The following is a 25,234-nucleotide window of genomic DNA, read 5'->3' on the forward strand; positions in this document are numbered from 1 at the left end:
TCAAAAACTAGTCCGCCAATGGGCATGGCCTTCTGGCCTGCTGATGGCATTTGCCATCTCACCATATACTACATTCAGAGCAAAGAAATTTCGCGGCGTCTTTCAGTTAGTTCAGACTTTGAGGCTGTCCTTAGTTCTCCCAACTCTAAATTTTCCAAACTTTCCATCACATCGAAATCACATCAAAACATTAAATATAACAAATGATCCATACATGGAGTACTAAATGTAGGTAAATAAAAAAACTAATTGCATAGTTTTGATGTACGTTGCGAGACGAATCTTTTGAGCCTAGTTAGCCTATGATAGGACAATATTTACCACATACAAATGAAAAGTGCTACAGTGCTTTTCGCATTCTTTTCAACTAAACACAGCTTGAGTGGCGATGTTTTAACCATCTGATCGATCGACCGACGGACGGATGATGGACGTGTCACCCGGCGGCGGCGACCTGCAGCAACAAGCCACCTTGCCTGCCTCTGCCTCGACGCGTCGTCGGGTGGGGGTGGTTGCGATGGACGCAGCGCAGCGCATCGTGTCCTGCAGCTGCTCCTGCCGCGCCCGGCCGGCGGTTGGTGGCGACCTGCAAGCCTTGCTCGGGACGCCGCGGCCTTCCTCGTTGCTGTAACAATCCGATTTTCAAATTCAAATCAAAATTACGAATTCACCAAAGATTAAGGAAGTTTAGCCAAATTGGAGCTTACATGTGGACCCCACATGTCATGCTCTCACCTCCCTTCTACCTGTTTCTCCCGGTGACGCACGGTTCGTAGTAATGGCGCCGACGCCTCCCGAAGCCGTTGCGTGGCCGTCGAGGAACGTCGCCGCGTGCCGGCCGTCGGTGACGCCGCCAAGTCGCCCACGACGTCTCCCGAGCTCACTGTTGCTCGCACCGCGCCGCCCCGCCGCCGCCTGGCCCCACTGCCGCCGGCACAAGCCGCGCCGCCACCTCCCCTGTGTCGCGCCGCCGCTAGGGCATGCCGCCGCCGCTGACCTCGCCGCTGCCTAGGGCGCGTGCGCGCGGGCCCCACTGCGCTGCGGCTGCCGCGCCGCCGCGCGGGCCGCCGCCGACCGCCGCCGGCCGCGGGCCTCGCCGCCCCCTTGCGCCGCGAGCTGCGCCGCGCGCCATGGCGTGCCTGGCCGGGCCGCCCCTCCTCTGTTTTGTCCCACTGACCAGTGGGGCCCACTGGTCAGTGGGGGGTTAAGGGGAGAATTTTCTTTTATTTGTGTTTATTTTCCGCTATAGCTTGTAAATTCCATATAAATTCAAGGAAAAATGCGTAAAATATGAAATAAATTTTGTTGGGTTTGTTAGAGTAAGATATATAGAGGAAAAATATCCACAGTGGCAAAATGACATTTTTACCCCTGCAATAATTTAGATTGTGTTTAGTCTTGTTTAATTAATTTCTATAAATCTGTTAATCTAAAGATTATGAAATTTTTTCAGTAGCTTACTTTAAACATGAGTGATCCACCATAAAATTTTCATACTCATAGGACCTAGTTTAATATATGAATATAATATGGAACCAAACTTAAATATGTGTATAGGTATAATAATATTTATTCTACATGTAGATTTTTATACAAATTATAAGAGGCAATTAATAATGTCTTTGCGAGTCATATTTTATTTTATAGTAAATCATGCTCTAATTGATAATTTGGCCTCTAGTTGTTCCTAGCACTTAGGGTTAAAGTTATTTATCACCATACTTGCATCCTTTTATGTAAATTATTAATTTGTTTAATGTTTATCATCTAATGGCAAAGTCATGTTGGCATTTACTCGTTGTCTCTTATGCATGACATTTACTCATTGTTTCATATGCATACATATAGAATCCGCGACCGAGGAAGTCGTATACGAGGTGATCGCGGAGCCGCAAGAGCAGACGGAGCCAGCCCCGCAGGCGTTTCGTGACGACCCGGCCCAAGGCCCAGTGGACACTAGCTCTGAGCAGCAGCCCACAGGCAAGCCCTGGCGCACATCCGTTTATTTCAAACTATGACACCTATATTATGTTTCTATTACTTGTGCATTAGGTTCAGGAATTATTTGAAACCCTAGTTGCATGATGCCTAGGTCTCCTCGAGTTATACTAGTATATAGAGGACGATAGAAATGCTATGCTTAATAGAACTCGGTAGAAGACGAGTGATTTCGGGTCACTCGCGAGATATAGGTTATCTCGTTATTTTGAGTATATGGAATATTGGAATAGGTTGGATAAGGAAAAGAAAATGGAGACCGGGCGGGGAAAGGTTAGCCCCGCCTGTGTCGGTTAAGGACCGTTCGTTGCCTGGCCCTGTGATCGAGTTTGAATTGTACTAACCGCATGCCGGGAGTAGGAGGTAGTCGAAACCGGTAATCCGAGTACTGCCTTGATTCGAAAGTACAGAACTTCTACCCACCCCTTAGGGCGAGTCGAGTGGCCGCGGAGAAATGGGATGTTTAAGTTTACTTTTGGTGGTCTCTCGTAGGGCTCGGCTGACTATATGCAGGTGGGGCGGTTCTGTAGTTCGAGGCGGGGAGGGGAATGGTTGGTCCGTATGGTCCGACGGGGCTAATACGTGCCGTGTTGGTTAGGTCCACCTTGCAAGGTTAAATCGGATCGATCCGCCGTACGTCGCATCTCGGATATGAGCACCTTGATCACGGCACCACATCGTAGTGATGCTATATGGATTTTAAGTGATGATTAGTAGAGCCTACCAGGAATTATTACTCCATGCTGTTATGATTGCTTAGCAGGTGCAAATAATAGTTAATGATTTATGAATATAGAATTTGGAGCTAAAAGAGGGAAAATAAGGACTCATTTCTAGAGCTTTTTCTGCAAAAGTAACCAACAGCCAAAAGCTTTGCATGTCTAGTTATGTGGGCTAAGTTATACCCACTGGTCGGGTAAGCCTTGCGGAGTATTAGTATACTCAGGGTTGTGGCTCAAACTATTTCAGGTCAGGATGGGATCGACTTCTGCCCTTGTTGTGCTAAGTTTATACAGCTTGGCGCGGATGGTTGGGAGATGGCCGGACCAGATGCTTAGTTATGGCTAGTTTTCAAATCACACACCCGTGGGCTGAGTGTGTGATTCGATACGGCACTTTGTGTATTATAGACGTCAAGTTTCTATATTGGACCTTGTTTTAAAATAAAGTTGCTCTTGTATTTTACATATGTAATTAAACCAGGTCTGTAGAACTTAGTGTACTCTACTCAGTATTGTAATCGTATTTATATGTACTCGTCATATTTGTACTGCCTGCGCTCACCTTCGCGTGGGACTACTGGTGTTTGTTTCGATCGGAATGTCGGTTTCGAAAGGACTGTCAAATTAAACCGTTAAGCCAAATGTGCCTGATGTGTTCAAATGATGGACATTTAGCTTAATTTGAGTGTTAATTTGGCGGTTCTGTCACAGCTGCCGGCCTTGGCCTCCAAGCAAGCTCGTTCCGGATGGATCGGATCGGAGCTCGCCACTTCACCAAACCTGACACCGCTATCTGTGCGCGTGCGCACCGGTGGCGAGCGACCCAGGCGTGTGCTCAGCTCCTTTCCCCGGCCGGGCCGGGGCCCTAGCTTCTCCCCCCTCGTCGGGTCGACCGAGCGCCTTGCACCTACCAGTAGTTGGGAGCCTGTCTGTCAGGCGGCAAGTGTCGGTTCCTGATGAGGCGTATGGTGTGATGGGCTGATAATCTGCGGTGCTCATTAGTTAATCACGCATGGCTTGCGCACAGCAACAACCGCAGATGGATTACTCAATCATTAGTCCAGGTACGATCGATTAAGCTTGTACTACTATAGTAGTAGTATGTGCTTCCATTTGCAGACCCATGGCCTCTGGTGCGGTGAACTGTAGTCCCAGGACCATGGTATATGGAGTCTGTGCGTACACCAGTAGCAGTAGAGTGACGAGCAAGGCTTGCTTGCTGGTTCAATTCGTCGGCAACCGGCCGGGACGCCGACGATCAGGTTAAGGCAGCTGAAGGGCACCAGATGGAGCCAAAAGCAGCGTCGTCGATCGGGGATGCCATGCCATGGACGACGATGGTCCTGCATGCGCCCAGTGATCTAATGCAGGCAGCACGGCGGCCTCATCATTCTCGACCCGGCCGCGTAAAGCTGCACCTGCACTCGACTCGGCACCGGTTGGAGGAACATGCGGCATCTTGAGAAGAGATGAGGAGGTGACATGCCCCACGCCCGAGAATATGTTTTGGGTTGGGCACGGACGAACGAGCTCGGCCATCACCGGACTGGAGATGAGGCCAGGTCAAACAGTATCCATCCATCGATCTAGAACGCGGAACGCCGGCCAGGCCGTGTGCCTTTCATGTGCTTAGCTTCAAACTTCAAAATTTCAAAATTTTTGCAAATCGCATGTATGGTGTATTAAATGTAGTCGGAAAAAATCGCATTACACAAATGGACTGTAAATCGCGAGACAAAATTAATGAACCTAATTAGGCTGTGCTTAGACACTAAATTGCTACAGTAAATTACAGTAAACATGCTCTGATGATGGATTAGTTAGACTCATTAGATTTGTTTCGTAGTTTACAGATGAGTTCTGTAATTAGTTTTATGATTAGTTTATATTTAGTACTTCAAATATATATGAAAAGATTCTCTTTCAAAATAAAAAAACTAAACACGGTCTAACAGTGCCTCATGCCGGGCCCCACCTGTCACCGAGCGGGGCCGCCCGGCCCTCTTGTCGTCCCCTTCCGGCGCGTTGCCAGGGCCACCGACAGCTAGCGCGGCGCGAGGGGAAGCAGAAGCACACGTGGGGTGGGGATCCGCCCGGCGTCCAGCCGGCGGACGTGACCGCACCGGAAAGGGACCGCGCAACCCACGCCCTCCCCTCCCCGAGGCTCTCTCTCTCTCTCTCTCTGACTCCGACGGCCCGGCCCCCAGCGAGGTAGGCGGGCGGGCGTGGTCCTCGGCTCCAGGGCCGGCGGTGACGCCGCACCCACCCGCCCCCCGTCGCGGCACGCGCGGGCGACGGCGACGCGCCCCCCGTACCTGCGCCGCTGAGGCTTGGCCGTCGTCGGATCACCGCCCCGCGCCGCCCGCTGATCGGCGGGCGGTGCGCGGGGCCGTTTGCTAGCTAGCTTCCTTGCTCTTGTCGGCGGAGACGATATATGTGGGCGAGAGAGAGAGGAAGCGCGGTAGGTGCGTCAGCTGTTCCTGACAAGCAAGTCGGACCGTACCGGCGGCTTCGCTTTCGCCGGCCGTCGGCATCGCGACGCCGATCGACGCGTGCGGCGACGCCAAAGGAGGAGCCCGCGCAACGCTCACCAACAAACCTCACCTCAGCTCTGCCGCCTCGATCTGCGCCATGGTAACATTATTATTTCTTCCCTCATGGCCATTACTGGCCTCACCGCTGCACGTATCTCAGGTTGTATCTGGCGGCAATGGCCACAAACACAAACAGAGGCGGCCCAAGACAAGCAATCCCAACAACTGCTCTCCTTTTCGTTTCTCTTGGGGAGACTGTCACAACAGTCTAACAGACCACTGCAGTTGCTGTTGCAATCTCGACTTGTCCTAATTAGCTGCTGCCTGCTGCGAAAGAGTATCAAGAAAGTAACAGGATGCCAATAAATTAAGATGTCATCTTGGCCTCATGATGAATATATAAAAATAGATAGATAAAGACGATAGCTTTGCATCGCCTAATTGTTTTTTTTTTTTACACTAAAGGCTGTCGGTTTGATGCGCATGCATGGATGATGGATGCTTGCTGTCCCTGCATCAAATACATGACGCCGGCCCGGCCAGATTATTTGGTCTATAATTAAAGTGGGACAATTCGCACCTCGACAAAAGGCCAAAAGCCCCAAAGATGCCGGCCGCATGGACCATCACTTATTTATCAGAGAAATTCCAGTGCAGTGCTTCCTTTTTATTCGGTAACAAACTGATAATAAAAATACTCACATCCCATCTTCTCTTCAGAAAAGTACGAGTATATAAAGATCACAGAAACTAACGTGCAAAAGTACAGCTTAGATGCGTATAGGAAATAAAGTGACAAAGAAATGAATTAACAAAGGAAAAAAAAGAGAGAAAGTATTGCGACAAGGAAAACTCTTGCGACGAATGCATAGACACGGGTGGGTTATTTGTGTAGGAGAAGCAGCGTAAACCATTCCTGAGAAGCAAAAAGGTGCCAAAGTAGTAACTAGCAAACTTAGAAACAAACTGCAGTGGTCGCTTAGCCTAGCAGTTAAGACACTCGAGCGGCACTCCACAAGTCCTGAGTTCGAATCTCCGTGGGAGCGAATTTCAGGCTGTGGTTAAAAAAATCCCTAAACCGGTCCCGTGTGCCAAAGCACTGGTTAAGAGCCGGCCCAGGTCGACCTGAGGACCGTGTGTGGCCCAGGATATTCCCAGGGGTTACGGCTCCCAGTGTCAGGGCGGGGCTGGGGTTCGGGGATTTTCTCGGTCGGGGAAGCCGAGGCTTCTTATGAAGTGTAAAACTGGTGGGGCGGTCTTTCCCCACCCGGCCGAGTTTTTTTAGAAACAAACTGCAGTGGTCGCTTGTCTGTCGGAAGATCCAATCGAATTCGTATCATACTTGTCTCTCATGGCTTTATCTGTCTTTCGAGAAGAGTGCAGACTGCGTCCGTATTGTCGTGAGCTCATATATATGGAGTCTAAACTGATGGAAACCGTACCTTTTGAGAGCATTATGCATGTCTTCTTTTTGTTTTCCCTTCTTGTTTGTCTATGGATGCATATTTATGCTCGTGCGATTGGTTAATATTATGCTAATAATGGACGAGAGACCTAACTATTAATCGGCCGGGTAGGGGGCGGAGCTAGATTGATGCATGGGTATGCACGGGAATACCCAACAATTTTTGTAAAGAATCGAGTATATGTAGAGTATATGCATATTTGTAGCTTATGTTCGGCAAATTCAGCCACTTTTAGCCCCCTGTCTCAGCCCAAAATCGCAGCAAACTAACCAACAAGCAAACAGACTGTTCTCCTATCGTCTTTCATGCACACCGCAGCCTGGGGAGTCCGGGACTCATCTTCTTGTGGCAAGCTTGACAACAAACTAGTATTCTGGTGATGGCATGCGCAGGTTACAACAGAGTTGCCTGTCAGCATGCACATGGCATTGCACAAGCTGTAGAGCCCAGGCCGGCAAGGCTGCGAGAGAGCTGGCGGCTTGACCAGCAATGCTAGGACCATACATGGGAACCCAAAGTATTCTTAAGATATTTTCTTAAGATATTTTGTAGTTTCTTTCTATTTAATGGAATTTCTTTAGTTTGAATCTCTAATAATTTTTTTAATTTAACACTTATTTTTGACTTGGGAATACCCAACTGCCAAATTCTGGCTCCGCCACTGCGGCCGGGGAGTTGAAATGCTGGATGAGCTTTCTCGATGCAGGAAGCAATCAGGATTCCCTACTCTCGTGTTGCATTACATGATGCAGCAGACAAGATCACAAGAAGACTTCAGTTGCAGGGCCAGGGGCAACTGGAATGGAACGGAGGAGGAGCAGGTGGGGACCCACTTCACCAGTCACCACCACAACCCCTGAAGGCTGAAGGTGATGGCCGGAGATAATGAGTGAGACAAGGATCGATCGTGCTCGCACAACATGATCCTAGTACGCTCTACAGCAGCAATGCTTCATTGCCGCCTGTGGATAAGGCGCCGGCCCATAATAAATATTACCCTACGGCCCACAAAAGCCAATTCGGCCCAACTGCCTACCTTTGCCCAATTGCTCTCGCTCCCGGGTTTTTTTTTAAAAAAAAAAACTGCTTTCGCTTCTCGCCATCAGCGCCGCCGCCCTAACTCTACGGCTAAGCCTTCTTCCCTGACCGCATCCGGTCACCGAACAGAGGAGGACGAGCTGCGTCAGAGGAGGAGAGGCCAAAGGTGTTGGCAAAGACCCTGGCTCGGTGCTGCACTCTGTGGCTGTGCAAGGAAGGACGGAGACAACCGTTCGGCTGGTGGATGCAGCAGCAGCAGCCAGCAGCAGCGAGCAGCAGCCGAGCAGCAGGCACGCGTCCAGCAGCAGCCACGCGTCCAGCAGCCACCAGCCGAACGGCAGCAGCGCGGCAGAAGCAGCAGGAAGCAGCGCAAAAGTGACCAGCCGAACACAGTGGGAAAAAGGCTATCTGCGTCTATGCCGCTGGGCAAGCAATGCTTTGAGGTGAGATGGGAAATTTCTCCTTTTCTCAGTGTTTTTGCAGTGCAACATCAGTTCAATGCTAGTGCGAATTGACTGCGATCGGCTGCTGTTCTTGAATGATATTATGCCTGTTGGGATTAGTCCCACATTAGTTGGGGGGAGAGTTGAACCAACATAAAAGTGGGGGGAGTCTCTCACCTCTTGGGCTAGCTTTTGGGGTGTAGCAAGACTTTCTCCGGGTGTGCGCCCTGTTGGGCCGACTCTTCTGGTTTTTGGGCTGACAATTGGTATCAGGGCTGGGTCCGCAATCTCCTGTGCCCGTGCACACTTTGGTGGTGTAGGCCCGAAGCCCAGTGACCTGTGGGTGTGAAGCCCGTGTGTGCTCGTGTGGCGAGCCAGGTCAGTGGTGGACCGCGAGTGTGAGGCCCATATGTGCTCGTGTGTGGAGCCGGTCACTGGTGTACTGTGGTGTGGGCCCAGTCAGTGCTAAGGGGCACCAATGTGTGACGGGGGAGATTGTTGGGATTAGTCCCACATTGGTTGTGGGGGGAGTCTCTCACCTCTTGGGCTAGTTTTTGGGGTGTAGCAAGACTTTCTCCGGGTGTGCGCCCTGTTGGGCCGTTTTTGGGCTGACAAGGGCATGTGGTTTCGATGTTGATTTGTGCGTGATCCCGAGACGATTGTTTAGGCCATGATTTCAGTACGCACGTGTAGTAAGCAGGGCTGACAAGGGCATGGGGTTTCGATGTTGATTTGTGCGTGATCCCGAGACGATTGTTTAGGCCATGATTTCAGTACGCACGTGTAGTAAGCAGGGCTGACAAGGGCATGGGGTTTCGATGTTGATTTGTGCGTGATCCCGAGACGATTGTTTAGGCTTGTTGGGCTAGCTTTTGGGGTGTAGCAAGACTTTCTCCGGGTGTGCGCCCTGTTGGGCCGACTCTTCTGGTTTTTGGGCTGACAATTGGTATCAGGGCTGGTTCCGCAATCTCCTGTGCCCGTGCACACTTGGGTGGTGTAGGCCCGAAGCCCAGTGACCTGTGGGTGTGAGGCCTGTGTGTGCTCGTGTGGCGAGCCAGGTCAGTGGTGGACCGCGGGTGTGAGGCCCATATGTGCTCGTGTGTGGAGCCGGTCACTGGTGTACTGTGGTGTGGGCCCAGTCAGTGCTAAGGGGCACCAATGTGTGACGGGGGAAATTATTGGGATTAGTCCCACATTGGTTGTGGGGGGAGTCTCTCACCTCTTGGGCTAGCTTTTGGGGTGCAGCAAGACTTTCTCTGGGTGTGCGCCCTGTTGGGCCGTTTTTGGGCTGACAATTGCATGGGGTTTCGATGTTGATTTGTGCGTGATCCCGAGACGATTGTTTAGGCCATGATTTCAGTACGCACGTGTAGTAAGCAGGGCTGACAAGGGCATGGGGTTTCGATGTTGATTTGTGCGTGATCCCGAGACGATTGTTTAGGCCATGATTTCAGTACTCACGTGTAGTAAGCAGTTGATGAGCCATTTTCTTGATTTGTTTAAGTGTGGTTCCTGCACCGATATACTTTTGGGAAATTGTAGCAGCTTATTTTGTCTTCGGGATCAGTTCAGTGCCCTTGTTTAACAAGGACAACAAGGACATAAGGCTGGCAATTGGATTGTTTATTCCCAATTGTTATTAGCGCTGGTTTTGTTACCTCATTTTGTACCTTGCATTGCTTCACTGTACATTTCCCCAATTCTTTTGTTACTAGTAATTTGTATATTAATAAACTTTTTGCTGTAAGTTTCACAATATATGTAGCCATGATGTGAACAGTGACATGCTATGTACTGTTTCAGTTTATTCTTGCGACATTAATCATGTCCATGGAAGACCATAGTTGGATGTACCAGGGCTGGAAAAAAAGTTGTTCCATGAATTAAGAAAAATATATCTTAAAAAATATGTTTGGATCTCACTTGTGTATGACAAGGTCACAGGATGACTGCTAGTAGCCTATGCCATTTATAGCATCCCTCTGCGCTTCATTTTGCCTACTTTGATAGCAAAATGTGTCAAAATAGGGGCAACCGTGTGTTTACTTGGTCAAAAAGGGTCGATGATGCCTCTTTTCTTGTCCTCCAGCACCGTTGGGGTAACCCTAGTTTTTGCCAGCATCTGATTAAATTACCCGGGATGTGTTTGTCCATTAGAACCACTGCTGCATTTTCTGAGTTAATGCTCGCTCTTCATTTTTTATCGCGTGACATCTCATCTCAAATGAAAAGCAACACTCAAAGTGATTTAATTTGCTGGTTGTTGAGTGTGGTATGCCTGTTAGACGATGTAGTTGGATGTACAACACATCTCAGTAAATTATCATCTGATGCTTTTGTAGGCAGTTCTGTTATTATTTATGTTGAAATTTTGCCTGATGTTTTGTAGGCATAATTCTGCTGAGACTATCGACAAAGGTGATCTATACAGGTTTGGACTCATCTCAATATTGTGTTTATTGCATTGTTTTCATGGAAATTTAGTCACATGATGTTTTTTTTCTTTTTGAAAACTTGCTCAATGACAGATGGCCTGTGCCCGAGCCATATTGCCATTATCGTCAACATATTCTTCAACATAGAAAGAATGTGTCCTAAATTATTGGTGTGGAATTGTTGCTCCATTTTCTGTCTGTATTTAGACAACTAGTTTTACTTGTGCCTCTTCATCAAGGAAGTATTGAACTAAGTATTGTCATCCAGATATTCTAAGTGAGGTGCTTTGTATAAGTAGAAAGGAAGGGTGCTAAAATTATTCGTGCGGAATTGTTGTCTCCTTTTCCTTTCTGTATTTAGCCTACTGGTTTTACTTGTGTCCCTTTATTTAGAAAATATTGAACCACTTGACGCATGCTATGTGAATTATACTGCCCTGGACAGTAAATTTGGGCCCATGCCTTGTGTAATTTATGTCGGCTTTTGTGATCTACACTTGTCCTACGAAAATGCATTAGTCCATGATGAATGTGGGCAATGGGAGGCCATACTGTATATTCTGCAAGACCAGCACATCCATCAAGGGGAGCTAGAGTAGATATTAGAAAAATCCATGCACAGATTCATTGCTGACAGAGGGGTGCATAGCAAGGATGTTAATACTATTTGGAAGTTCAATATACCATTGAAGATTAAAATCTTTTTATGACAAATATGCCACAACAAGCTACAAGCAGCGGCAGTCCTCACGAAGAGGGTGGAAAGGGAGAGAAACTTGATGTCTTCGTTGTTGACTGGCTGGCAACCTAGAATCCGCACATGGTATTTTGTTTGGGCTCTCCCTTACAAGGTTTGTGTGGAGCTGCCATTGGTATATTTTTGGCCGGGAGGGTTCCCAATCTCCCAAGATGATTTATGGGGTAATTCTGTAATTGGCCCTTGATAAGAGCATCTCCAACCATTGCTAAAAAAATAAACTCTCAAAACCTAGTTTTTGGATTTTGCAAAAAGTATTGGCAATCAAAACAGAATCCCTCCAACAGTTTCGAAAACAAATTTAATTGCTGCATACACAGAACGATGTTGTTTCCATTGGAGAAAGTAAACACCGACACCTTAGCGCTGCTCCAGATGAACATGGAAGCCACATGGAGACTTCAGTTTATGATATAACTATCCTGAGTATATAAACAACATCAAAGCAATAGATATTGACAACTCTGAATAACAAATACTCTACCAACATATAACACTAACGATTTGTCAGACATAGATAGTTTCTTCAAATGAAAAATTGAGATACACAAGGATTTTCTAAATCTACTATGACTGAACAATAATTGTTGAAATATGCAATGCATACTTGGAATATTCTAAAAATTATGGAAATCACAAGAAACTAACTTTGCAATGCATGAGGATAAGATAATGGCAAGACAAGAAGGTTCTAGAATAGTGGAGAGCAAGTAATCGTTGTTAGAAATACTCTAGAAAAAAGATATTTGTATGATAGGATAAAGATGAAGAAAACTCTTGAATTGTAGAAGTGCTTAGAAGATGGATACATGGCAACATCATATGAGCCATGGAGTCCTATATATATATATGGGGTCACTCCCCTCCCCCAAGCCATGCTAAGTAAAAGCCATTTGGAGATGGAATAGGTAGCCACCTTGTAGATTAGTAGTGTCATGGTAGGGTAGCCACATAAAAAGTGCAAAAATCTTGTATTGTATTAAGTTATAGTGAAAAAAATTGAGTCCCCAAATAGATTTGGCCACCCATACCGGTGTCTAGGTGAAGGTCTCCTTTGATACCGCTTAATGAAAGTCGGTGTCAAGTTAAAGACACCGATTTCTAAACATTAATAATCACCAAAGTTTTGTACTTTAATGCATAGATTCAACTGATAGATGAGTTAAACTAATTAAGAAACCAGCAATGAAATTTTATTATAACAATCACTAAAATTCAGATGGCGCAACCTATTGCTACTAATACAGTATACTGAATGAATATACTACATAAGACTCGTTGAACCTCAAACATTGCAGTAGTTCTATGTGCACACATGGATTTTGTCGCATGAGAAGTATGGATCCCAAGAATGGAGAAAGATAGTTGCATTCATTAATATTTTATTAAGTAACTCATTGAATCCCTTAGTGTCACTTGGTGCAAAAAAAATTTCAAACGTCTGTCCTAGCAGTTCACTAAGCTTCAGTTTGCCCTTTACTTCACTCAGAGGGTAGGCGAAAGATGGTTCCAAAGGGCTGTGATAACATATCCCAACTAATGCTCCAGAAAGATGGATCCAAAGGGTTGTGATTACATATCCCAACTAATGCTCCAGATTTATTAAAAAATATGTACTCCTACATTATTAGTGAACCAATTAAGCATGAAAAGCTGATCTTCTTTCAATCGCTGGACAAATTAAAGAAACCAATCAAAATGAGTAAGCCAACAAACAAATCTCTAAATATACTTAGACAACAGATTTTAGAGAAAGACTTCACATAGCCCCTAGGAAGGAGATATTCTCAAACTCTACTAATGGTTGCAAATCTTGAAAATTGGTCTCCAAACTTGACAGCATTTATCGTGTCCACATTGTAGTTTACAGCACTGCGATCGATATAAAATGTAGCAAATTCTCCATTCTCCACTACTATGAACTGATCAACCAACAATGGCACCACAAATCCATCTGGAAGGGTTGCTTCATAACTAAAATCATCCTTTATCATATCACCGTCCACTACTACATAGCAGAAATGAAGTTCGGCCACTAGTATAGTACCCATGAAATAAATAATTTCATGGTTATTTGGGATTTGAAGACACCTTCTGCTACGCTTTATAGAAGCTACCATTGATTTAAAGTCTTCTCTCATCTTTGCTTCAGCCATGCCTAAATTCTACAACTAATTTCACAGCTATCAATAAAGGAAGCGAAGTTAAGAAGAATAAAACCTAAAAAGAACAAGTATGGACGCTAATGAAGCGGGCGACTAGAATCAAAAGATATGTGGTTGGAATCAACAGATTGAATTAACTAAACTGATGTAAAATTAAAAAGCAACATGTTAAGATTATATGCTGGACATTCATAAATTTCAGCATTTTGTTTGATTGAATATGGCCGAAGTGACCATTTTATTTTTTTCAAACAATTCTACTATAGCTAATCTATACCTATTTCTAAAGCAAGCAATGAATCCTTCATGTGTTCTGCCTTGGTCGGTCGATTTTCGTCCGTCCAAAATCACTTACAGGTGGACTTGGTCCCGCAACTCAAGTCCGATACCTTTTTCCTATCCATGTCAAGCCTTGGCATCAACCCCTCCCGCTCCGCCCACGTCTCTCGCTCTCTCCGTATCCGGCGGTGTCCACGACACCCTAAGAGGTGGAGGAGTCGATTGGAGAAGCCGAGAAGAGGGCTGGGCGGCGGGTACCTACAGCGGCGCCATCCATCATATGTTGTCACCTCCGCCACACAAACTTGTTAAAAATTATCAGAGTTTGTTAGAAATTGTTTTGATAAATTTGCTGGGGCCTGCACAAACTTGGAGCATATAATTCAATTTGATAGAAAGCAATTTAATTTGATAGAAAGGGAATAACTTTACCAGGATTTGACATGCCACCAATTCTCTTGAAAGAGAAGGATTCTCTTGGGAACCCAAACATTGATGATCCATGGCTATTGTCGGCTTTATGCCATAAGCCGATGGATACAATATTATTAGAGTTGCAATGGGATCGACAAAGTAAACACATTACAGAAAAAAACAACCACAATTTCTACATACCTTCGACCGTGGCAACACATGGGCATGTACACTAGTGAATACATATAAATAATTTTTGGTTTGGTCTGTTTGGTTTGTTTCACCTTATATTATTGACAGGTGTGTCTTAGTCCATCTCGTATGAGAGTCGAACCAACCTCCTTCGTCCATGATTCGATCACGTAGCACTACAAATTAACGTACGGGCACCAATACGTATCCGATATTTATACCAATTTTGCCCGTAGCAACGCACGAGCATAATTTTCTAGCTTACTTATATTTAATTTTTTTTGATACAATACTTATATTTGATTAGAGTGCACAACGCGCGCCCAATATAATGTTGTGGTTGAGCTAATTTGACGAACGCCAACCCGGGGGGGGGGGGGGGTCGGTTGGCTCACACGACTGTAGCGCTCGCCCCCGCGCCTCAGCTCCCTCTCCCCAGGCGCAAGCGCCGCCTGCTCGGGTGGGCGCCGTAGCCCGTAGGTGAGCCACGCAAAGCTCGGCGCCCTGCACCGCCGTTGCACACTTGACACTACTAGTCGTCGCAGCTTCAAATAGCACCGCACCTGGCAGCGCCCAGCAGGCCACCGTACCACCAGGCCAGCAGCAGAACTGCAGAAGAGCAGGAAGCCCCAGAAAGTAGCTAGCTAGCAATGGCGGCGCCAGCAGGCATGTCCCTCCTCGCCGCGTGCCTCGTCGTGGTGGCGCTCGGCGCCGGCGTGGCGGAGGCGCAGAGCGGCGCCGGCGCGGGGCAGTGCGTGCCGCAGCTGAACCGGCTCCTGGCGTGCCGCGCGTACCTGGTGCCGGGGGCGCCGGACCCCAGCGCCGACTGCTGCGGCGCGCTGAGCGCCGTGTCGCACGAGTGCGCCTGCAGCACCATGGGCATCATCAGCAGCCTGCCCGGACGATGCAGCATCGCCCCTGTCAACTGCTGTAAGCTACTTCTACTATTACGCAGCTAAGCTCTTGTCGATCCATGTGTTCTTATGCTCTTGTGTTCATGCAGCTGCCTGATGAGGCAATGGAGCTTGCTAACCACGGATGCTGCAAGGCAATTAGAAAGAGAAAATAAAGACGTGTTCCTCCGCGCGAGTGGGATCGAGCCTCACCGTCACCGGCCTTGCTTCGGCCTGACCGCCGGCGTCGCCGCCTGACACGTCCAACGTCGTTGTCGACTTGTCGTTTTCGTTTCATGTTCAGAAGACTGCCTTGCCATCTCTCTGTTTCAGAAGAAAATAAGTGAAACCATGCAAGTTCAGATGTCTGATTGTTATTGAGACAGGTTTGGCATATGCAGCTTTCCTTTGATTTCTGCTTCTATGATTTCAGTGTGCCTATTACGAAGTTCCTGATAAAGTAAGTAAAATATAAGGAGAACTGGAACAAAGAAAATCAATCAAAAATTAAGTAGCGACCACAGCAGGTTCTGTGGCAAACTAGTACTAGATTACAGTGACCTTGGGTGACAATCGTGGTAACGGCGCGTCAGAAGAATTCAGACCAATACAATACTTACTGATGATCTAAACCAAATCTCCCGAACAACCACGCATGCACTCACGAAATCATTGGAAATAAAACCTTCTGAATGTAGAATTGTAGATACATTCTGACGGCACGTTCGAAGTGCCTATGAGACTGATGCGTTACACAAACTGACAGCAGTCAGTGAAAGTGAAACACCAGCGTTCGGCAGGGGAAAAGAAAAAAGAAGGCCACGGGATCTTATAGACACCAGTTATCATGCGAGCACTATAGCATTTCAATAAACACACGCCGGATACAATTTTAGAAGTGCATATTACTTGACCATAACTCTAAACCTTTAATTTGTATTCTACCCTGAAATTTTTTCTAGGAACAGAGCTTCATGCTTGCTAGTGAGGCCGAGATCACTCAGCGACATCTGGCTCTCCCCATCAGTGAACACACGCCTGGGATAAGATCTCACCTGTCCAGGAAAAAGTCGACAAAATTAGTAACAGACAAAATTAGTAACGGTTATACATAACAGGAAAGGGGCAGACGCTAATAGAATTAGAGGAAATGTATGATTCGTGTCCCATTCATAAGGCCCATCTGGTGCCATCACCCAATACTAGAAAACAACAATAGCTGACTAGCTAAAATACAATGATGATGAACTACCAGCTAAAAATGACTATCCTTATACAGTGAAAGCCAAAATGACTGGTATTATCATTATACTAATCTCAACTTGTTGGGAGACCTGACTAATTGACAGCCAAATATAGCCATACAAGTCTAACAATTAACAAGTGTCGAAGATAAACAAGAACATTCCACTATAGCCACATAAATAATTCAAAATTGTTTGACGAAATAATTCTGATTCCAATAAGCGAAAAAGAGTCGCTGTTCAAATGTAGAGGTACCATCAAAATTGCGAAGTTATGTTGCCAGAGTAAAAGGTACTGCAAAAGTATTCAGAAACAGTAGTCTCTTTTCTTTCTTAGTGCTAGTGCAAATAACCAGCTGGATTGTAAGTTGTAACTGCACTGATTTTGCAAATATACAGTACTGTCAAAAGAAGTGGATGAGAATTACCAGTCTATAAGTTCCTGGTTTGAAAGTCCTGCTGATGTCTATGAAATCATAAAGATACTGCAAAAGACCCAGAAGATTAGAAGCAGGTATAAAGAAGCACTTCAGTAGGGATGCTGACAACTGAAAGCTCACCTGAAGCTTGTCGGATTTGAGAAAGCGCCGTCCTCGGCGACTACCATCAGGCATGCGGACTACCACTGTGACTGCCCCCTCATCATTTTGTAGTGGCTCCTTTGGTAGTGATGCTTGTTTGGCTGTAAGCTCGGACTCTAACTCCTATTTTAACATAAACATAAAAAAAAGGTAATAGTAAAACAAAATAAAAAACCTTCAGAATACAGACCTAACAATTTAGCTTGAACTCCAGCAGGAAATCAATAATACTATTATCATTCTTTCACTAAATTATAGACATAATCTAGTTAAGCCACAGCAATAGGTTGCGGAGACTTTCCTGGTAGGACTGGCAAATGCACTACAGTATATTTCATAATATAAAGCAGATTGTATGCATTACCCACTTCTACAATTAGCCCATCCCAGTTGCAATTTAATCAAACATATATGTTCACGAGCCAATAAAATTATCGAAGTGTGGTAAATGTATGAATCTCGATCCTGTTCTGTCAACTTTCAATTTGATGGTAGTAACTGGAGTACCTCTTCCTCACGCTGTTTCTTTAGCTTCTCCTCCTCTTCTTTCTTTTGACATTCAAGAGCAGCTTCTCTTGCTGCAGCTTCCTCAGCCCTGCGGAGCTCAGCCTCCTGCACAGCCTTCAACTCTTTTTCTCGATCAGCTTGGAGGGCTGCAAGATACTCATCATCCTGCAATTGAAATATTGGTAATCATATGCAATCCTTGTAATATTCTAGCAGATGAATACTGCTCAATACCTGTTCTATTTTTTTTTTTGCTTTCCCTTTTTGGTTCACGAGTACAGCATTTATGCATGATCAATAAAATTTAGGTAGGGTCTCCCATCCCGACTTCCTTAAAACAAAAAATGTTGCTCAATACCTGCTGTTCCCTTAACAACCGCTGTGCAGTTAATGTTGGTGATGGAGGACGTGCTACTCCGGGATAGTGGGTTGACCTTCCACGGGTTGGGAAGGAAAAGGGATATGGTGCTCGTTCAGGAATCCCACCAAACATTGCAGCCTCAAGCATAACAGCTTCGTCATGCTCTTCAGAAGAAATGCCACCCCACTTTTCGAGGAAGGTAAAACAGCACTGTGAGTTGTGATGAAACTAAAATTTGCAAAAACTAAGCATGATGGGAGCACAATACCTCTTCGAAACTGCCATTATGCTGATGGTCATTTTGAACACTATGCGGATGAGGACTGGAGGAAGGACTGTTGGCCATTTGCACCGATTCCATCGGATCAGTAGTTCTGTTTTGACCACGTCTATAGCGATGCCTAACTAAAGGTTGTTCGTCATCATCACCGATGTCCTCTTGGAAGTTCTCTTCATCTACAGTTTCCCTAGAAGTTCCAACTTTCCCTGTTAGTCCTTGCCTACAATTAGAAAGGACATGTATGAGGAATTGGCCGCCAGTAGAGAGAACTAGATTGCATTGCTAAATGCTGGCTAAAAAAAATTGCATAATGGCGCACACAAAAAGTGAAAGAATATCATATCCTGCAAAGCTGGTTGGCTCCTATGGAAATGGAACAAAAAAAATCAAGAAATGATAAGGAATAGAAATTGAGCCATTAATAACCCACACACTACCACTATTCTAGAAATTGCAAGAATATATGTTTTAGGGCTACCACTGTTTTATGCATTTCAAAAACATATATATTCACCTTTCAATCATCTCAGTGTCTTCTTTATCAGATAAATCAGGAGAATGATCCACTACATGCGTTCCCTCTTGGCGCAAAGCTCTCTCTCGCTCTGCTGTCTGATAGTCACATTAAAGAACATATTGAGGATGTTGATATATGAACAAAAATACACAGCTATATACGTCAGAAGTTAAAAAAAACTACCTCCAAGGACAAAGAAACTGCCCGAGCAAGCTCATCATCACCTCTGCCACGTGATGCGGTCTCCGATTCACCATTGTTTAGAGTCTGCGTACAATGGATTTTGTTCAAAAATTTGTTTAAATAGATGGAAATTTGACAGATCCAAAAGCAGAAGCATACATTTGTCATGCCTTCAACTTCCCTTTTTGAAGCTTCGATTGCTGCCCGAATCATCTGCTCTTCTATATCGTTGTTATAGTCGCTAACGTCAACCAGTGGAGGAGCACTTGGCATGGAATGGTTTGGACGTGAAGTGCTGCTTGGGACATTAGGATCATGAGCAGATGGTGTTGATGGCAAATCTTCATCATCTTCATCAACTATAACAGTCCCATGAACCTCTGGACCATAGAAAGATTCACGTCCGGTAACATCCTCAATAACCGGACCCTGACCAGAACTGCCTGTCTGAGTATTGGTGTCCTTAACTTCAATAGGTATCTGCCTCACCTCCCTAGGATGTGTAACCTGAGGTCCCCTCCGAAATATATCAGCAGCAGTTATGTCCGCAAGACCTGGATCCAAAAATGCAAAAGGGTTGCCCAAAGTTCTAGGGAACAAAGGTCTGTTAAACATGGGATCAAGTGGTTCATCCAGCTCCATGTCATCATCACTGGCAGGTACAGGATTCTGATTGATTCTGGTGCTGAAAATCATTCAATTGAGTATTTCATTTCAGTCATGACAAATGGAACAGTAAAAAAACTACAACAGCAAATGCATAGAAGTCAAGAGAAGAAACACATACGTGGACCTATCTCCCTCGTTAAAATAAGCATTCACAGCTCCATTTAGATCATTTTCATGTTCCTGAGGGGGAAACAAGGTCAGCCATTGTATCTAATATATGAATCCAAAGGCATAGTCATATATTTTAATATCTGCACTCTGTATCTTCAGTGATACAGCTTTCGTATCTTTTATTCAAGTTAAAATTATTAAGTGGGTTAAAATGCAGCACACTGGATGGCAAATGATTAAAAGAACCCACTATGGACACCTCAAAGAACTCCGACATTTTGAAATATACTGCACTGTTTCAATCAGCACTCAACTCCACATTACAAAGGCAAACAGGATCAATGAATCCCACAGACTAATGTAATGCGACATAAAAACAGGGGCAAGGCATTGAAGGCAAGCCTTAAAAAGTCAGTAGATAACAAACTCTACCCCCCACATGAACAAACATCCAAGCAAGTGATTTCCCCTCTCCTCCACCAAATCAATCCAATCTGAAATTCCGGAACATGAGCATCCAAACAGAATTTAACACAAATGAAATTGATCTGGTGAAGTTTCAGCAATTTTTCACACTGCACAAACGCAAACTAGAAATCAACCACAATTCACAGCACAACCAGAAAACCACCCCCCCTTACATTGCACTCCCAGAGAATTCCACTATTTTTGGCACCCCTAAAACCACAGCGAAGCGAACTCCAATCACTCGTATGAAACCCGGGCTCAAATCGCACATCACAGTCCCATCGGCCGCAGCCCCTCACCCGCCATCTAACCACCCCCACGCAGCGAGAATCCGAAGCCCAACCCTAACCCGAAGCAACTAATCCCCGAACGCACGGGGCCGTAGCACCAATGGGCAGAGAAAGGGGGGGGTCAGATTGGGCGGGCAGGCGTCGTCACCTCCAGCACGCGGACGGCGGCGGCCTCGTCGGCGCCGGTGATGCTGACGAAGGTGTCGATCGCCTCCTGCGGCGGCCGCGCCATGGCGGGAGGCGCTCCGGAGCAGGCTCCGGCCCGGGGCCCCGCGGCGGCAACGGCGACGGCGAGGAGAACGCGGCCCGCGGCTGAGAGGAGAGAGGAGAGGAGTCGCGAAGCAGCGGACTGCGGGCGGAGCCGTGCGTGTTAATTCAAGTGCGGTCGATGTGGTGCTTTCTTATTGCTCCTCTCCGCCTCCGCCTCTATCGCAAGCCGTGGGCCGTGGGCCGTGGGCCGTGGGCTGTGGGCCGCGCTGAGAACGATGGACGCCGGAAAAGACGCCCGTGCCCTCGCGAGCGCTAGGGCGCGTACCTGAAAGGAGTAGGGGCATGACCGTAAAACACCATGGACACACCCCCGTTGCTTTTCTATCATCATCTTGCGAAACAAGTATGCCGTGGAAGAGGACGAGGAGGAAGGAAAAGCGTTGGGCCTTGCTCGCGAAGGAATGGAGGAAGCTTTGGTGAGGCTGAAAGCATCCGTAGCCACCACTGGCTGGTAAGTAGTATATGCCTTGCTGCGCCGAGGAGAATTCGGTAAAAAGATCTTTTTGGCTTCGTGAATTGCACCAATGGATGACAGTGCAGCCGTGCTATAGAGGAAAAATGTTCAGATTACACACGCGCTTCACCAGAAAACCGCGAGTGTGTGTATAGAGTTTTCTGAAGATGTGCCACACCCCCACACAGCCACTCCAGAGTTACTAGTTTGGATATTCATTTTTTGACATCGGCCACTAAGGTTGGCAGAAAGGTTCTGTTCCTTTTCACTTACAAATCTGGTACGATTAAGCCTATAATCCTCCTTCGGTTATACGGTCCGTTGGTTGGACGTCAACACATGCCATTGATTGAAACCTGCAGGCTTCTGGGTGTCCCTCAAAATCTATTAACTATCAAAGTTTGGAGAAGTAAACAATCTCTGTCAATCACATTGCTCAGAATGGTTTTACACAGTTCAGCAGTCAGCAGCTAACGCCGGCGAAATCAATACAAGAATTGCGGCGAATTCCGCAGTTACAAGCTCAGGTTACAGTTGAGAAACATTTGTACTTCACATAACCATACAGAACTCAGGCACGAGGAGTGCAGGCAGGTCTTGCTATCCCCAAACACGCAAGCACAAAAATGGTTCCCACCAGAGGCATGCATTTTGCACAAGAGCTGATGGAAAACTGAACCATCAAGTGTTGCACTTCCATCTGGATGTTGGTACGCAGTTCAGGTACTGGCACCAGTGGCAGCTGTCGTTCCCATTCTTGCCCTTGAAGAGCATCACCAGGATAATCACAAATCTGCACCGTGAAGCCATGTTTGTCAGGCCTCAAGTTTAGATCCTTAATGAAAAGAATCATCATTGCCCATACAAAGTACGGCACTAGTATACAACAAGGCAATATGCGGGTGCCACATCACCTATTAGTCTATTACTAAGTGAGATGTCAACTTAGAGATTGTGTGAATGTGCAATAGTGTTTTGATGGTTGAGACTTACCCAACAACCAGCAATATGAGTGCACCAACCCACAAGACGTACTGGTACAATTTGTACTTTGGAGGTTGATTAGTCTGAGGTAGCTCATTACGTTCCATCCAACCAAATTGAGGTCTTGCCAGCAGCACAAATCCAAGAAGAAATCCAGAAGCAAAACCACCAATGTGGGCAAAATTATCAGCATGGGGTGATATCCCAATGGCCAGATTAATTGCAATTATGAAAAGTAGAGTTATGATTGCCGCTGCCTGCAAGAATGAATCGACTGAAACTTAGTGGGGAAAACAAAGGATAAACACATAAATTCAATAAGGGAAAAACAGTGATATAATATGCTTTCTGCTGACCTTGTTGGAATAGATAGTCCAGTTCATAATAAGCTCTGAGAGCATAGATCCAAGGAGGCCAAACAAAGCCTCAGAGGCACCAACAGAGATGTAGTTACTCCGTAAGAACAGTGCAGACAGGACACTGCCGCCAAAACCAGATATCAAGTAGATGACCCCAATGCGCACTTGCAAGCCAGAAAACTGAAGTGAGTTGACAGCAGAATACCGCCAAAACCAGATGCAAGAGGTTTTGACGAAGGTGAACATAGCATAATTCCAAATCCACGATGAAATGGGAAGAAATTGATCCCTAATAACGTGTGAAACCTGACTACTCCTTAAATGACTACCAATAAACAAAATTATATTTGATTACTCCTTAAATGAATGCAATGGTCTTCTTATGTTGAAATCCTAACAAATGGTGCCTAGAGAAAACTATTTAAGTGGTTCCACCACAACGTCATGGCAGAAAAGAAACCCTCCATGGCTACTTCAGATTTACTTCAGCTTTCCATAAATTCCAAGAAAGAATCAGCTAACAGTGTTTCAATGTTAAAACATAAAGTACATCATCCAGACTAAGATTGATATTGCAAAACAATAGATGGTCAAGTATTCGATCAAGGTGCTCAAACCGGAAAAGATTGATATACCGTGGTAATAATGACATAATGAACCAACAATTGCAAACAAGAAGCTTACCAAAGCCAAATTGTTGCTCAAGTCGGATTCCAATGAATAGCAAGCTTAACATGTTGACTATCAGGTGGACTAGGCCAGCATGGAGCCAAATACAGCTAATGAGGCGCCATCCTTGGTGCTCATGAACTACTTTGGCCCAGTTAAGAGCTCCCATCTTCTCCAAGCTGCCCAAAAGAAATGGCCATTTTAAAACAAAACCTTGGTATGCACTGTTATATGTTACATTCACATAATGCATGATAGTACAGTGCCAAGTGAATGCAGTCCCTATCAGATTGCTCTCTGAGAAAACTGCCTCACGTGATGGGAAGAGAACAAATACAGACAAAATAACCTTGCATGATCTTGCACGAGGTAACAGTTCGACTACAAAAGCCCCAACTGAATATATCCTGGTCACATAAGTGCTGATTATAATTGAGAAAAAAAAATACAATTGTGTCTATCAAAAGTCTACTAGCAAGTAGCAATTCTTAACTGTCAGCAAGGGATGTAGACACTAAAAGACAAATCTCTGACGAATGGAACATTCCACTGCTGACTGAATCCAAATTGTTCAGGTAACTGCCCTGGAGGTTAGTTTATTTTTAAAAAAAAAAGAATTGCCCTGAAGGCTGAACCTATTGAGCTTTCGGTAGAAATCTACTTGCAAAACAGGGAGCAATCTGCAGTAGATCTAAATACTCGCCATTGCATAATGACCCTAAAGAGTCAGCGGAAAAGGAGCGAGAAAGTGGCAGCAGACGCAGATTCCGGGTGGTACGAACCCAACAAAATTCAGCGTAACCCGAAGCCAGTTGCGCAAGTGACGGGACGTACGTGGCGGAGGAGGGCCCGAGGAGCGGGTTCTCCCGGAGCGGCTGGAAGGCGAACCGTCGGAGGAAGCCCGACGCGACGCACCCGGCGCCGCCGCCGAGCGCGCTCCCGTGGCGCGGGCAGTCGTTGACGAACATCTCGGCGGCGAAGACCGCGATGCAGGCGACGAGCACGGCGGGGACGAGCCACGGCCACCACCGCCGCTCCTCGTCCGCGCCGCCGCCGTACGAGCCGGGGTACTGGTAGTACCCCGCGCCCGGCGCCTTCGCCTCGCCGCCGGGCGCCATGGCGGTGTCGGCGGCGCCCGCGGGGCTGCAGTTATAGCGTGCGGGGGTAGTGGGCTGGTGGGTGGGTGCGTGCGGTCTCGCGGGGGCTCGCCGCTGCTTTTTGGCTTGGCTTGGAAGCGAGGAGGGGAAAGACGGAGGAGGTGGGGAGTGGAGGCTGCTGGGACCACCTGTCGGCGAGTGGTGCCCGTTCCTCTTGGCTCCCTTGGGCAGCTTGGGGCCTTCGCCTTCTGGGGCAGTGGAGAGCTGTGGTGTTGGTTGCTTGGTTTGCTAGCAAAGCCACCCTCCTCGTCCTCGTCTAAAACAGAGCCGCCCTTTGCTTGGAGAGACAGGGCATTCCATTTCCATCTTCTAGTGCTGCAAGTATTCTTCTCGAAGCAACCGGCCATTCAGATCGGTGAGGAAGCACGGCGCGATGTTTTTAATTTTGGAAGTGGCGTCTGGAGAAACGCAAACCATTTGCGTCGGCACAGGTTGTTGCGGGGCGTCACATTTTTGCAACGCAGTTTGACGCCTTGCGTTTGCGTGGATGGTTTCCGATCTCAGATTTGGCAGCTCACTCACCAAGGCCAGTTGCGTACTAGTAGTGTCTTGGCAGTGGCAGCAGTACGCAAGTGCTACGCGTGATCCGCTGTTTCTGTTTTTTTTCGAAGAAACGCTGTCTTTAGTTGCAAAAAGTATGCGAAAAGTATTTGTAAAAAGCACTGTAGTATTTTCGTCTGTAACCGGAAGGTCCCGGGTTCGAGCCTCAGCCTCTGCACATTTGTGTGGGTAAAGTTTGGGGCTTAAAAACAACCCTTTCCCAGACCCCGCACAGTGCGGGAAGCCTACGGCAC

At 46.5% G+C, this 25,234-nt stretch overlaps 3 protein-coding genes and 1 long non-coding RNA gene across 7 annotated transcripts; 2 read left to right on the forward strand and 2 right to left on the reverse strand.

The window, feature by feature from the left end:
- The first annotated feature begins 8,153 nt into the window (after positions 1 to 8,153).
- On the forward strand, positions 8,154 to 11,095 carry LOC120713743. The gene is made up of 3 exons (XR_005691262.1): positions 8,154 to 8,201; positions 10,591 to 10,632; positions 10,730 to 11,095. It is a non-coding gene; the product is annotated as an uncharacterized LOC120713743 (long non-coding RNA).
- Positions 11,096 to 14,822: 3,727 nt separating this feature from the next.
- LOC120713745 (non-specific lipid-transfer protein C4-like) lies at positions 14,823 to 15,758 on the forward strand. The gene is made up of 2 exons (XM_039999708.1): positions 14,823 to 15,373; positions 15,447 to 15,758. The coding sequence occupies exons 1-2, from the start codon at positions 15,094 to 15,096 to the stop codon at positions 15,452 to 15,454; spliced, it is 288 nt and encodes a 95-aa protein (XP_039855642.1). The 5' UTR covers positions 14,823 to 15,093; the 3' UTR covers positions 15,455 to 15,758.
- Positions 15,759 to 15,997: 239 nt separating this feature from the next.
- On the reverse strand, positions 15,998 to 20,916 carry LOC120713744 (plant UBX domain-containing protein 8-like). Of its 4 annotated transcripts, none has more exons than XM_039999707.1 (11): positions 20,696 to 20,916; positions 19,797 to 19,858; positions 19,169 to 19,694; positions 19,010 to 19,093; positions 18,824 to 18,921; positions 18,298 to 18,496; positions 18,027 to 18,215; positions 17,669 to 17,833; positions 17,141 to 17,284; positions 17,009 to 17,065; positions 15,998 to 16,391 (listed from the first exon to the last, which is right to left on the reverse strand). In XM_039999707.1, the coding sequence occupies exons 1-11, from the start codon at positions 20,777 to 20,779 to the stop codon at positions 16,278 to 16,280; spliced, it is 1,722 nt and encodes a 573-aa protein (XP_039855641.1). In that variant the 5' UTR covers positions 20,780 to 20,916; the 3' UTR covers positions 15,998 to 16,277. The 4 variants fall into 4 exon arrangements, with proteins under 4 accessions (XP_039855641.1, XP_039855639.1, XP_039855638.1 ...); XM_039999706.1 differs by having other exon boundaries at positions 16,006 to 16,391; positions 18,298 to 18,529; positions 20,696 to 20,913; XM_039999705.1 differs by having other exon boundaries at positions 19,010 to 19,694.
- Positions 20,917 to 21,671: 755 nt separating this feature from the next.
- On the reverse strand, positions 21,672 to 24,681 carry LOC120713746 (RHOMBOID-like protein 2). The gene is made up of 5 exons (XM_039999709.1): positions 24,118 to 24,681; positions 23,299 to 23,462; positions 22,612 to 22,778; positions 22,265 to 22,512; positions 21,672 to 22,064 (listed from the first exon to the last, which is right to left on the reverse strand). Exons 1-5 carry the CDS (start codon positions 24,399 to 24,401, stop codon positions 21,953 to 21,955), a joined length of 975 nt encoding a protein of 324 aa, XP_039855643.1. The 5' UTR covers positions 24,402 to 24,681; the 3' UTR covers positions 21,672 to 21,952.
- Positions 24,682 to 25,234: the final 553 nt, after the last annotated feature.

Source organism: Panicum virgatum, chromosome 6K, assembly GCF_016808335.1.
Source record: "Panicum virgatum strain AP13 chromosome 6K, P.virgatum_v5, whole genome shotgun sequence".
NCBI lineage: Eukaryota > Viridiplantae > Streptophyta > Magnoliopsida > Poales > Poaceae > Panicum > Panicum virgatum.